The sequence below is a fragment of the Otolemur garnettii genome, unplaced genomic scaffold (genome assembly GCF_000181295.1).
Source record: "Otolemur garnettii isolate 467f Iridium unplaced genomic scaffold, OtoGar3 scaffold00172, whole genome shotgun sequence".
NCBI classification, from domain to species: Eukaryota; Metazoa; Chordata; class Mammalia; order Primates; family Galagidae; genus Otolemur; species Otolemur garnettii.
The window spans coordinates 3,231,014-3,245,546 of NW_003852567.1; the positions used below are offsets into that span (position 1 = coordinate 3,231,014).

Below are 14,533 nucleotides of genomic sequence, written 5' to 3' on the forward strand. Positions count from 1 at the left end.
GGGCATATTCCAGGTTTATCCACTCTACAGTTACTATTTTTCTTTTTGTAATAATAAATGCTTTATGGAAGCATCTCATGATAGAAAGAAATGTTTAAACTGTGTTTAAAAGAAGATGGGAGCCATGTCAAAGACACACAGGAGCAAGGTGGAAAGGATCCTGTGGGCAAAACTCTTTTGTAGTTTTCATGTATACATATTAGTTGTATAGTTTTATGGGGGTGCATGTGATATTTTGACACAATTATACAATGTGTAATGATCAAATCAGGATAATTGGAAAATCTATGACCTCAAACATTTATCATTTCTTTGTGTTGGGAAAACAAAGTGGATTCTAATTATTAGTTGTTTTGAAATAGTCAACAAATTGCTGTTAACTATAGACACTGTGTTCTGCTACTGAATACCAGATCTTACTCCTTCCATCTAGTTGTAGTTTTGTGCCCATTAACTGACTCCTCTGTACCTCCTCTCCCTGCTTCCCTTCCCTGTTTTAGTAACCATAATTCTACTCTCTACCTTCATGAGACCAGCTTTTCTTAGCTCCTATGTCTGAGTAATAACATGTGATACTTGTTTCTCTGTGCCTGGCTTATTTCACTTGATGTAATGTCCTCCAATTCCATACACATTGTTCCAAATGACGAGATTTGATTATTTTTTATGGCTGAACAATATTCTGTTGTGTATATATACCACATTTTCTTTATCCATTCGTGTGTTGATGGGCACCTAAGTTGATCCCTCATCTTGATTATTGTGAATGGAGGGGCAATAAACACAAGACTGCAAGCATCTCTTCAATATACTGATTTCTCTCTAGACTTTAAATATCCTATAAAGCTATAGCTTATAGAGAAGATTTGTATACATAAATTATTGTAACACAGAGAAGAAATTGAAACCATCCAAGAAAGAATACTAGATGGAATACAGGGTGTATCTGACCCAGTGTGGGAATGTTTTTATACTGTCCCCATATGCACACCATCCCCCAACATCAAATGTCTTCAGTGAGGAAGAAAACAGGCTGCTAGTCCCTGGGACTGATGAGTGAGGAGGGAGAGAGATGTCTTTGCAGGCAGCTGCTTCTTTGGTTTCCAAGGGAAACAGCTGCAAAAGAAAAGGAGTGGGATGACTGTGGTTGAGCATAGATGGGTCATTCTTCTATCAAGTGTCTACACAGTTACCTGGACTGCCTCAGTGATGTGGGATTGTAGAGACTATTAAAGTGTTGGGATATTGATGAACAAAGGATTTAAATTTTTTCTTTCTGAATTTCTTGGGAAATCCTTCATTCTTGGAATTGATTTTCCCCATCACCAATCAAAACCTTTGTATATTCCTCTCCCAGGGCCGTGGTACAGTTTTCTCTTTTACATAGTTCACAAATACAAGTCACGGGGAAGGAAGAATAAAATTAGCCATTGGGATTTGTGTTGTAAGAGTACAATTAAAATAGTACAAAAGAAAATCATAATGTAAACTATGCTTTATTCTGGAGGATTGAAAAAGTTTCTAAGATCTCTTATCCAAATTTCCATTTCAAAGTCACAAGCAGAACCTGGTTCAGATCCCTTCCCTGTGATCCCAATGCAGCTGTGAAGTTTTATCCAGTATCCTACTGGGGACTCAGAAATGTTCTGGCAGAGAGAAAAGTTGACCAGGAAAGGCTGGGATCAACCCAACCACGATGGAGTTGGGCCTCAAGAGGGTCTCTCCTACTTGGGCACTCTCATATCTCTTGCCAATAATCAAAAGGTCTGAGTTTGTAGCACATGGTTCCTTCAAGGTCTGCTGGTAGGAAGGGAGCCATGAGCCCAGAGAGCTGAGCAAGTTGGGGTAAAGGACAGAGCCTCAGTTATCTTTGGGAAAGTAGAATCTCAGTTTTAGGAATTAAATAAACTGGATATTATTCATTAATTTAATGATATTATTTACTGAGTGTCTATTGTGTGCCAGACATTAGATCCAAATGCTGATGCACGGGCATAGTTGGGTCCGGGGTTTATAGTTTATACCAGGTTTGGGCTATAAAACCAAGTGAAAGAAGCTGGGCATGGTAGTGCTCACCTGCAATCCAAAATACTTGGGAGGCTGAAGCAGGAGGATCTCTCGAGCCCAGGAGTTTGAGGCGGTGGTGCACCATCACCATACCTGTGAATAGCTACTGCACTCCAGCTTGTGCGACATAACCAGACACCATCTCTTAAAAAAAAAAAAAGAAAGGAAATAAAAACCAAACAAAACTAAACACAAAAAGACAATGGAAAGAGACCTAGGACCTGCATCATTGGTACAACCTGGAAATGTTTTAGAGCAATGTAAATTCTACTGAATGGAAACTCTGGGGGTGGTTCTGGTGACCTGTGTTTTAATGAGCCCTGCAGGTGATTCTGATGTATGTTAGAGCTTGAGAACCACTGGCCTGACTTGATATTTGTTCAGGTCTTGAGTGAGACTAAGAATTTTCATTCAAGGTCTGTTGGTTGGGACTAGGGAAAGCAGGGATTACAATTTCAGTGGGTTGCTGGTTCTATAATACATATATTTTGGTAAAGGGTCTCAGTCTTTTGCTCAGGCTAGAGTGTAGTGGCATCATCATAGCTCCCTATAGCCTCAAGATTCTAGGCTCAAGTGATCCTCCTGCCTCAGCCTCTCGAGTTTAGCTGGGACTATAAGTATGCACCACCGTGGACTCAGCTAATTTTTCTATATTTTGGTAGAGAATAAATCTCACTCTGGCTGAGGCTGGTCTCCAACACCTGACCTCTAGCAAACCTTCTTCTTTGGCCTCCTAAAGTGCTAGGATTATAGGCATGAGCCACTCTGCCTAACCGATATGTTACCTCTGCATCATAAAGTTTCTCAGAATGCTTATGAAAGCTCCTACTAATTTTGGTATCTAGGGTGAAGGCAGGATCTTATCAATCATTGTTGGGCAAGGATTTACATCTGGAAGGTAAATATGTTCAGCAGATACATCTTTGCCCCATCACCCAAATCTCCTTGTTGAGGGAAGATTGTTTTATGGGGAGACTTCTATGCAGTGAATGACAAGGGCCAAGAAAATAAGAGTAATTCTGAGGATTATGTAACTTCTCCTTCTTTCCTGTGATTCTTCAACTTTTCTGATTTCTGAAAATTTTGTTTCTTAGATCACTGCATCTAGATTTAGGAATTAGGGCAAGACTTCACAAAGTATAGTTCTTTGATTGCTGGTCTTCACGGAAGCCCCCTGGGATATTGCACACTGAGTTTCTGTCTTAGCCCACGTTGTGCTAGTATATCAGCATACAACAAACTGGGTAATTTATAAAAACAAATGTTTATTTCTCATAGCTGTGGAGGCAGGGAAGTTCAAGATCAAGTTGCCTGCATCTGAGGAGGGCTGTTTTCTGCTTCTAAGTTACCACCTTAACACTGCATCCTCCTGAGCAGAGGAACACTGTGTTCTTACATGGCAGAAGGTGAAATGGCCAAAAGAGGCCAAACTCCCTTTGTTAAGCTCTTTTATGATGGCATTAACTGTTCGTGAGGATGCACCCTCATGACCTAAATACCTCCCCAAAGCCCCACCTCCCAACACTGTTGCACTGGGGGTTGAGTTTCTAACACATGACTTTTGGGGGATACATTTAGACCAGTGCAGTCCCTTTCCTGTATGTCACAGAGCATGTCAATACATGGTTCTACAGAATTCTACATTCACTCATCAACAAGTACTCATTTAGTGGCTACTATATATTAAGTCCTATTCTGGGCACTAGGGATATAGAAAGTAAAAAAAAAATACTTGTTTATCTTGGTCTAACACAGAAATTTTCATACCTATTTGAGTATTACTTTTGTTAAGTAACACATATTCACATCTCAAGGAACAAACATTCAGTGGGACACTCTGAGAACAAACACTATGTAGGAAGGGACGTTAAGTTCCTGGCCACTGAAGTAGGGGAGAAATTAAAGGAAATTTGGAGGTGCAGAAAATGTTGAGCAGAGAGATGTAAACCTGATTAACATAATTATTGTTGGCTTCCCTATGATAGAAAAAAAATTTCCATGTATCAACCTGACTGTAATAATTATTAGTGTCCTAGAGATGGTGATTTTAGAAGCTGGGTTTATATCAGACATTTTTGTTTAGAAGCTCCAAGTTATTTTTGTCCATGCAACAGCAAAACAACTGTTTAGAAAGGGGGACTGCTTAGCCTGACGAGTTATTTGTCTCTAAGTGCAAAGGAGCCTCACCCCTGAAACCAAACCAAATCAAATTGTTGCTTGCTGAATTAATTCCTCTTACGATAGAATTCAGTCAAACCTGCAAGTCCCAGTCAAGGTGAGTCTAAACGTCCTTCCTTAGGTTGCCCTGAAGGCAGCCAGGCTGGGCAGGACTTCTTTCTCTACATGCGCCCACCACAACACCCAGCTGTTTTTAGATACGGGGTCTTGTGCTTGCTCAGGCTGGTCTCGAACTTCTGAGCTCAGGCAGTCCACCAGCCTCAACCTCCCAGAGTGCTAGGAATACAAGTATGAGACACCATGCCCAGCTTACTCCTCCTTTTTTTTTTTTCTTTTGAGACAGAGTCTCACTATGTCACCCTCGGTAGAGTGCCATGGCATCACAGCTCACAGCAACCTCAAACTCTTGGGCTTAAGTGATTCTCTTGCCTCCACCTCCCAAGTAGCTGGGACTACAGGCAATGCCAGGCTATTTTTTTGTTGCAGCTGTCATTGTTGTTTAGCAGGCCCAGCCTGGCTTGACCTTGCCAGCCTCGGTGTATGTGGCCAGAGCCCTAAGCATTGAGCTATAGGCAGCATCCTTATTCCTCTTGCTCTTATTTTCCTTATTACACTATTTAGGACCCATGGCAGATATACTTAGTTGCTATTGTATTTTTAAAAACCTCACAAAACTGGCACAAAGGCGTAAAATTAGCAGCAAAAGTCACATGAGATGCTTTTACTACAGCTTCTGGACAAGGAACTGAACCACAAAGTGTATGGGTGGCCTGATTGTTGAGGAAACCTGTGAATAAAAACACAGGAACAAGGTGCTGGGCATTTGGATTCCAAAGCAGCATTCAGATTTCAGGCAAAATTTGCTTGAATTTTTTGTTTGGATTCTAAGTGGTTTGAATTATGGAGTGTTCAGATTCTGGGGGGCAATACTATATTTGTTTTCTTGCTGTTGAGTTGTTTGAGTTCCTTATATATTTTGGATATTAACCTCTTATCAGATGTGTGGATTGCAAATATTTTTTCCCACACTGTGGGCTGACTCTTCACTCTGTTGATTGTTCTTTTCCATGCAGAAGCTTTTTAGTTTGAGGCAGTCCCATTGTCTGCTATTGTTGCTGTGCTTTTGGGGTCATATCCAAAAAAATCATTTGGTTTTTGTATTTTTGCAATCTGTAGGGTGAGAGCCTAGTTTGGCAGAATCTGGCTGAGAGGAGAATTCAGCACAGCCTGTGTTCCTGTGTGCTTTTATTTCAGCCGACAATACATTGTTGGGCTGGAGTCCTGGCCTCTGTGGTGCTGCTTGTGATGACTGCCCGTTCTTCCTTGAGTGGGGAATTTTGGCTGAATTTGTACATTTAAATTTATTTAGCTGTGATATTTTTATTTCTCAAATACTTTAGCTAATATTATTTACTTTACATTCCTTTAACTTCTTAGTTTTTATTGTACTCTTTTGGTCTATTACTGAATATTTTTTAAACCCATTTGATCTTATTTATTAGATGCTATTCTATATTCCTTTTGTCTCTGTCCAGCAGTATATTTCCAGCTACTTTTTTTTTCTCAATGGAATGTACACTTTTTTTTTTTTTTTTAGACAGAGTCTCACTATGTCGCCCTCAGTAGAGTGCCATAGTGTCACAGCTCACAGCAACCTCAAACTCTTGGGCTTAAGCAATTCTTTTGCTTCAACCTTCCAAGTAGCTGGGACTAAAGGTGCCCACAACAATACCTGTTTTTCTGTTGTTGTTGTTGTCATGGTTGTTTAGCAGGCCCGGGCTGGGTTTGAACCCACCAGCTCCAGTACATGTGGCTGGAACCCTAACCACTGAGCTATGAGCACTGAGCCTGGAATATACTCTTAAGTATATGTTTTTCCTTAGCCATTTAAAACCTATACCAACATTCTCTAGCATTTTGCTTTTATTATTTACATTAATTTTTTTTTTTTTCTATTTGGTTGTTCCTCTTAGTTCATTTTCTAACATTGGCTTCCAAGTTAAAGATGAGATGTGGTGATGTTGGGGGGATGAAGGTGGGGAACGCCACCACAATGATTGGCTTCGTCAGGGCCTGCTTCCTCTTCTCCCTGTGCCAGGGATTCTGCACACCGTCTCCATTTGCTCTCTTCTCTACGTACTCAATGAAGCCTTTCGTGCTATTGTTAAAGGAGACCCTGATATTCACCAGGGTCAAGGAAAATAGTTAATCAAATTAAATCCCACTTTTACCTAATCACATAGGTGAGAAATTCACAGGGCAAATTATATAGGTCAGAAATTTAGACTGATCCCAAATACTGCTCACAGAAATTGCTGAACAATGCCATCATTTTGTTCTAGAATAAGCCAGGGCTTCTCTGAATTACAAACCCATAGTCTCTGAGCATCTTACATTCTTTAGGGAGAAGGGGAACTTCACTGGGAATGAGGGAGTGACGGTCTACAAGAGACTGACCTGAGAGATTACCCAGATGGTCTTAAAAGTACTATTAGGAATTACTAGAGAGAAACTTTAACAGACGGATAATAGTCAAGCTAGGAAATTATATCTTATCGACCTACTTGCAGGATTAAGCTGAGTACATTGCCTTGCCTTCTTTCTGGTCAGTAATTCAATGATTGTCACATGCTCCTAGGACCACCAGTTCTTGTCACATGTTTGGTGCAGCCACTGACCGACAAGGGTGGGCAGGAGGTAGGAGTTGGTCAGTCATGGAAGGAGGGGGGAAATGTTCTGGGAACGTCGATCTCTTTCTTTTCCTTATATATAAGATATGGTTTCCCCAAAGAAGCAATATATTGAATAAAAGTTAGGGTCCTGCCCCCAGAAGCCTATCTTAACCCCCATTGTTGCTGACCATATTCAGTTTGAAAGGGGAAGTAGGCTTTGAGGGTGACCTAATTGGTACAATTTAGAGTTTTCACTGAGCAAGGCAGAATGTGCGGTGGGGAAGGGTGGCATAGGGGGAGAGGTGAAAAGATGGACAAAATGTGTCCCTGCCCTCATAGAGTTCACACTGTAGCTGGAGAGACAGGAGAAACAGGCACATGATCAACTACTATGTGTAATGATCACGGTGCAGGGTATTGTCAGCCCAGAGACTAATAGGAGGATTAGTTCTAAATGGGGAAATCCAGAAGGTTATAGAAAATGCGGCAGCTGCCTTTTGGTGTTAGGATGATAAGTGGCTGAGGGGTGAAGACAGGGTGGGCATCTGAGGCAGAGAAAAATGGCTGAGGCAAAGGCTCAAGGTGGTCAGCTGCAGAGCACAGTCAGGAAGATTCCATGAGCTGTCGCAGTGGAGGGAGAATAAAGTGAGGCTGGGTAATAGAAGCAAAAATATAGTTAGATAGAATGAACAATATTTAATAGCATAACAAAGTGATATAATCACAATAAGCTAGGGTATACTTCAAAAGAGGGGAATTAGAATGTTGCTTACACAGAGAAATGTTAAATGCCTGAGGTGACAGACACCCCAATTACCCTAATTTGATTAATTCGCATTGTGTGTCTGAATCAAAACATCACTTGTACCCTATAAAGATATACAACCATTATATACCCGGAATAATTAAAAATAAAATAAAAGAAAGCTGGTACAGAGGATGGGAGGCAGTTTGGAAGAGCACAGAGGCAGAGCGGGCCTTTCTGAGTAGGTCTAATGGTCTAATCACTTACATAGAAATTAATTGTTCATACTTCTCATGTTGAATTATAGGCAGGTGATTTTTAAAAACTTGAATTTCTCAAACAAATGTGGTCTTGCCTCGGACTGAAGAGTTGTCTTATAAACAATAGTTTATTAGCATGAAGAATAAGAAAGTGATTAATTGCAAATTTTTTTTTTATATTTAAGTATCTAGGGATAGATTTGTCAAAGAATAACACAAGATATTTTTAATCTTTATGTTCTCTTTTGTAAGCAGGTCGTTCTGCAACTCTACACCTTCCTTATTAGGGATAAAGCATGCAAACTCTGGAACTGTCACTGAGGATGCTAAGTCTGTGGGCTCTAATATGGGGTGAGGAGAAGGAATAAGGGCAAAAATAAAGAAAAGATCCTTAAGAAGGGTCAGTTCAGTCCCCGGAACAGCTTGCCAAGGACTACGGGTATCTAACCTCGGTGCCCTACTGTTTGTGTGAGTATCCGGGCAGCACTATGTATACTTTTCTTTCTGTTGGGTGCCCATAGAGTAAAGACTCTGTGGTAGGCTGTGAGAAATCAAATACGTGATCTCAGACTCAATGGTGTTTACGTGATTTGATGTTAATTGGACAAGAGGCTGAATGGAATTTAGTTATTGAGATATTTGGTTGAGCCAAGCATTTGTCCCCATATTCATCCTCAGTTTAGTTTTTCCCAGTAAGGAACTGAAATACAGAAAACTTGTTGGAAGAGTCTATTGAATTCCTGAAATTGTGATCCATTTGTAAGTCACTGATGGGTGACAATATATATACGTATGAAATACAGTATTTTATATATTGTGAGATACTTTAAGAAAATGCTTTTGGCATATTTCAAAGTAATTATTATTGTTCAAGTCTATTTCTCCTTTTGTTTGCTGAGCATTAGGCTCTGAGGACTGGCATCACTGTAATCTGATTTGAGAAGCACACTACTGGTATCTTAGCTGGGGTGTTTCATCTCTTAAAAATACTTTTCTGGTCTGGTGGGAGGACCTTTTTAAAGAAGCATTATTTTGTCTTCTTCCCTGTGTCTTTCATTTACATGAGTGAAGAGAAGACCCAAACAACTATATGGAGAGTCTGATCATTTACCCCTTTCTCTCTCCCACTTATAAGGAGATGGCTGTTCGACAGGAAACTTTTGTCTCTATGGGTATATAACAAATAATGTCGAAGTGTTACCAACAATAGAAAAAGAAGATACAAAACCATCCATAAAACTTGATATCTGGCCAACAAGAATGAATGGCAGGATAAATTAGGAAACATCACTGAAATGGTGTATGACACAATTGTGCATTGATACTTAGGAATATTGTATAGAAATGTGGACACCTGCTTCAAATACAAATAAAAGAGAAAATAAAAACACGCTGTTATGATATATGCTGCATATGCATGTGGAGGAGGCCTGGAAGATAATATGCCCCAAATAGAAACATAGTAGTTCTTTCAGGATAGTGAGATTATGGATATTCAAAAATATTTTCTTTAATGTGATAAAATAATAGTATAAAAATGGCGAATTCACCAAATAAATAATGCTATGAGTACAGAGGGGGAGATATTAATAAATAAGCAGAAATTGGATGTTACAAAAGAGAAAAAATTATTTAAAAGAGTCTTCCTTTCTTATATCTGCCAGTTCAGTAGGTATTAAGATTCAAAATATTGAAAACCCTCTCTCCCTCTCTCCCTTCCTTCCTTCCTTTTCTTTCTTTCAACAAAGTCTTACTCTATTGCCCAGGTTAGAGTGTTGGGCATCAGCTTAGCTCATTGCAACCCCAAACTTCTGGGTTCAAGCAATCCTCCTGCCTCAGTCTCCCAAGTAGCTGGGACTACAGGCATCCACTATGATGCCTGGCTAATTTTTCTAATTTTAGTAGAGACAGGGGTCTCACTCTTGCTAAGGCAGGTCTTGAACTCCTGAGCTCAAATGATCCTCCCTTGGATTCCCAGAGTGCCAGGATTACTGGCATGAGCCACTGTGCCCCAGCCTGAAAACATTTTCAAAGGAGTTGGTTAGCAGGGTTTGGAAAAGAGCCTGAACTTGACTATATCTGGATTTTGTTTGCCAAGATGATTGCAGTACAAAATAAGTCTTGAAATAGTTGTCTAATATGTTCCAGCTTGGGTATCTTGGCTGGATTCACACTTATGAATCAAGAAATAGTTTGGAAAAAGAACTCATGTGCATGATAATAAGTAGGGACAGAGAGCAAGAGAAACTCAATGGAGAAATTTGAAAAATAAAATGCCTATTTAAAATCAAGTGAAATGACTATTGGGATTAATAGCAAAATAAAACTAATACCTACTTAAATTTGTATCTGTCTATATGCTTTAAAGGCTACCAGGAGCAATCCTCATGTCTATCGTATTAATATGAACAATTTGTAAAAATTTCCTAAAACAATTCATTGAAATGAGTTGCTGTCTTTTCCTATTAAGGGCTGAAACACTTTATTCACTTTTCCCCCCACCCCTGTTGAAAAGAACCACAACTGTACTTTGAATTGTACTTACAAGTGTTGTATGGGGGAAGGGGTATCAAGCTACTTTGTTGCATATAGAATGGGATTGCTTAATATAAGATACTAGAAAAATTTACACACACAACCACATATTTTATTCTTTCTGGTCAAACGAAGTTAAACCTACCATCCCAACATTTGCATACATGTGTTTTAGCACAAGACAATATTTCCTCAAATGCTTATACTTAGATACATTAAGTATCTTAAACAGATAGATAGAAGAAGAAATCTGAAACAAGTATTTTTTTGTTTGAAATAGAACTTGAAAATGTGGTAAAATACCTATTATCGGTAAAGCAGTAGATAACCCTTGATTTGGGGAGCAGAAAAAGAGAGAGTGAGAATGATACAATATGAAGGAGTTGGAGCTGGTTCCAGGAAACCAGAAAGTAACTTTTCCAACCTTAAAACTACACCAGACAGCATGAGCATCTTCTTTGAGACTCTGGAGTATTTGCTGAGTCTCTGGGAACATCTTTCTGTCTCATTATCTCCTCACCTCTAATAATGTCCATGGTGGCAACTACAATTTTATTCCTAAACTATCTGATAATTTTCACCTTTAAAAACAATATGATTTCCTACTTTCAAGATGGATTAGAATTATTAAAATGTATTGTGATTTTAGAAAACTATCTTTCTCCATCTCATTTCCTCAATGACATTTAATGCCAAGGCTATGTATTAGATTACTTTGGGTTATACCAACATTTAAAATGTTTTCTTCAAAAATATTTTACTCCTAACATCTTCATTTTAGTCTCAGGAATGTATTGCATTGAGTAAGTAATCTTTGGCAATAAAACACAACTGTTTTCATACATCTACAAAATTCTTTTGAGTAGTAGCAATTCAATCTGTGTCATATACTTTTTATCATGAATTGCATAACTTTGGCATGCATTTGGCTGTAACACATTTCTTGGCAATATATAAAGTGCCTTTACATAATATCATAGAATATTCAAACTAGGAATAAATGAGGGACATAATCTAGTGTAAATCAGTCCTCCACCTCTTCATAGAGTAGGAAACTGAGGTCTGAAGAGAAAAAATTTGCCCAAGATCATGCATCTCATATTTTGACATTCAAGTCCTACTAAATAAATTGTATACTTTTGATCTTGAACTTGATTTTCAAGAATGTGATTCTTAAGATGGAACAACTGCTACACTTAGGAAGGAACTGCAGAGTTAGACTTGAAATGCATGAAAGAGGTGTGCCAAAATTTTTGTCCAATTCCCCTGTGGAGAAAGTAACTAAAACTATCTGATCACTTAAAATCATCATTTTTTAAAGGATTTATAAAGTAATTCAGATCCTTAAGATGAAATCTTTCTTCAGCAGTAAAAAGATATAAAATAAAGAAACTTTTATCATATAATGTTCACAAATCAGCTATATTTAATAAAATCTAGGCTTCAGTTAAGTCAAGTAGATTAACTTTTGGTTCACTGGCATTTATAGTCTGTGGGGGAGTTGAACAAATGTACAAATACTGACACTTCCAAAGGTTTAATCATTGCATTTCATATGAATTCTGCACAACGTTCAGGACTAATACAAACACTTTATAGTTTTCAGATTTTAGAAAGCAGATAGGAATAGTGATTACTAGTTCATGTTTCCCAATGTTAAAAACACTTAGATATATATGTAAAATTCATTTTGCCTTGATGAAAACAAATTCTAATCTATGAAAACATTACATCAAGTCATTTTGCACATGAATGATAGTAAATGTTCAAAAATTTTTCTGATAAAGACATAGTAAATAAATTTAAATGAAGAGTTTTAGATGTAACATAAGCATTTAAAAATATTAATTTTTCACATATCTGGTCACACTTATTTTACTTTATTTGAAACTATAATCTTATCAGACAATAACATAAAACTCAGTTACATAATTCAACTGTATTTAACTCCCCTGTCTCCCCAATCATCCCATCTAAGGGGGGTTTATGCTATCTGATTTTTTTTTTCTTTCAGGAAATGCCAAGCATGGGAAGCATTTCATCAGAAAAAAAATCATTTCATAAAATGGAACATCAATGCTTTTCTGTCAATTTCTTGAGACATAAGCAGCTCAGTTTCCCTGTGGATAGCTCGTGCATCATTTGATGCCTGGCATCTGCAGCTGATTCTAGACTTATCTTGCTTTCAGCAGGTGCTGGATAGCACTTTTGGAGTTATTTTACAAAGCATTCAACATTGTTTAAATTGTTAAGAAGCAATTGGTGCAGCTTCCTTTCCTGCCCACTGCCTCTTCTAGTGTCCTTAGCCCTCATCTCCCTTCCCTGAAGTGTGTCCCCAACAAGCCTATTTACATACTCTCAGGCACCAGAGGTTTGCATGCCCGTCACATACCATGTCAATTTCTAACTGTGAAGGCTGTTGAAGCAGAGCAGTTTCCTTCCATTGGGAGCTGCATGGAGTTGTGTTTCTATCAATATAGCGACCCTTATAGGATGCAGAGATTAGACTATCGTCTCATGGTCCCATCTTCCTTGGATCTGATTGATGTAACAACAGTATCTGTCATAGGGGCTGTTCTGCTTGTAGGAGCAAACGATGACACTGTCTTGGGGCACAAAAAAGATACTGTCCTCGGGCTCAGGGCAGTCGGATCTGTCCCAGGCTGAGCACTTAGCATCTAAGGCACTGTAGGCAAGGGAACTGCCCGAGGGGCAGTAGCCGTCCAGGTATCTGGACGTCTCCTCCGGAAGTCCGCTCTGGACTAGACTCTGGCATTCTCCTTCCTCCGTGCGTGTGGGGCTGGTGATGGAGCTGGCCAGAGGGACCTCACCCTGCCCCTGTTGGGGAAGCTTTCCCCTGAGGCCCGCCTTCTTAGCCAGCTCGTCTGAGCTCCCCTTGCCCGACTCCAGGTCTGAAGGGGTCCTCAGCAGTTCCACCACCTCCTTGTCCTTGGGTTTTCGGAAACAGGGCAATTTGCGGACCCACAGCAGCTCGTTATCCGGCCACTTGGTGCATCCCTCGGTTTTCCTGGCCAGGGCAATGGCCGCAATGCCTGGTAGGCAGATGGCGGGCCCGATAGCTAGGAGGGGGATGTTTCCCAGCGTCTCCCCTTTCATCCCAGAGACAGTGAACATAAAGCCAAAGACCAGGAAGACGCTGACCAGGGCCACCACCAGTCCAGTCCTCGGGTTAATGTCATCAGGACGCATCTTTCACTCCATCCAGGTCGGGGGCTGCTTGCTGGCCCGGGAGTAGGCTTCCTCTCTTCTGTCACAGGTGAAACCAGAGTGGGTTAAAAAAATCCAAACAAGTTCCCACCCACCCACTCATTCTCTCCCTTGCTCTCTCCTGCTCTCCCTGACTCTCCACTCGTCTTCTGTCTTCATCTCTGTCTCTCCTGCAATCTTTCTTCTCTCCCTTCTCCTACAATCTCTCACTCTCCCCCCACTCCCTGCAACCGCTGTCTCTTTCTCATATAAACATGCACCCACCGGGGCCACCGAGGTACCTGAGGGCTGCTGCCGTCTCCGGGGAGTGGGCAAAGAGGTCAGTCTGAGTCTCCTCAGAAATCTCCACAGCAGTTGTCCCCTGGCTCTCTCCCTTGGTTCTGGGAGGAAAGCTTGGTTTTCCCCACTGAGTCTGCATCCAGGAGGTGGGACGTGGGAGAGTGTCTTCCCAGCAGCGCCCGTCGGTCCCCAGGGCTGAGGCAGCGGAGCCTGGGCGCAGCTCAGCGCTGGCTCTGCGCTCAGAGCGCCGGGCGGGGCGGGGGGAGGAAGGACTTGGAGTGGGAAAGGGAGAGCGGCGCGAGCCTGGCCCCGTTACATCACTTGCGGAGCACGCTCAGAAACACAGCAGGACGCGCGGGGGCGCGAGGGGTCAGACCCCCGGGAGAGGCCACTCAGGGCGGCAGGGCAGCCCAGGCTCTCGTCCCGCTGTCGGGAGCAGCCGGATGTGTTCCGCAGCTGCCGGGGAGGACTGAGCAGGGCCGTCGGATCGCTACCGTGCCCGGGGCAGGTCTGGGGCGCGAGACCGCCGGTGGCCAAAGACGCGCACCCTGGTCGGTTTGCCCAAGGGG

At 40.9% G+C, this 14,533-nt stretch overlaps 1 protein-coding gene across 1 annotated transcript; it reads right to left on the reverse strand.

Moving 5' to 3' along the window:
* Positions 1-12,959: 12,959 nt before the first annotated feature.
* On the reverse strand, positions 12,960-14,154 carry TMEM215 (transmembrane protein 215). The gene is made up of 2 exons (XM_003800289.1): positions 13,967-14,154; positions 12,960-13,725 (listed from the first exon to the last, which is right to left on the reverse strand). The coding sequence occupies exon 2, from the start codon at positions 13,665-13,667 to the stop codon at positions 12,960-12,962; it is 708 nt and encodes a 235-aa protein (XP_003800337.1). The 5' UTR covers positions 13,668-13,725; positions 13,967-14,154.
* Positions 14,155-14,533: the final 379 nt, after the last annotated feature.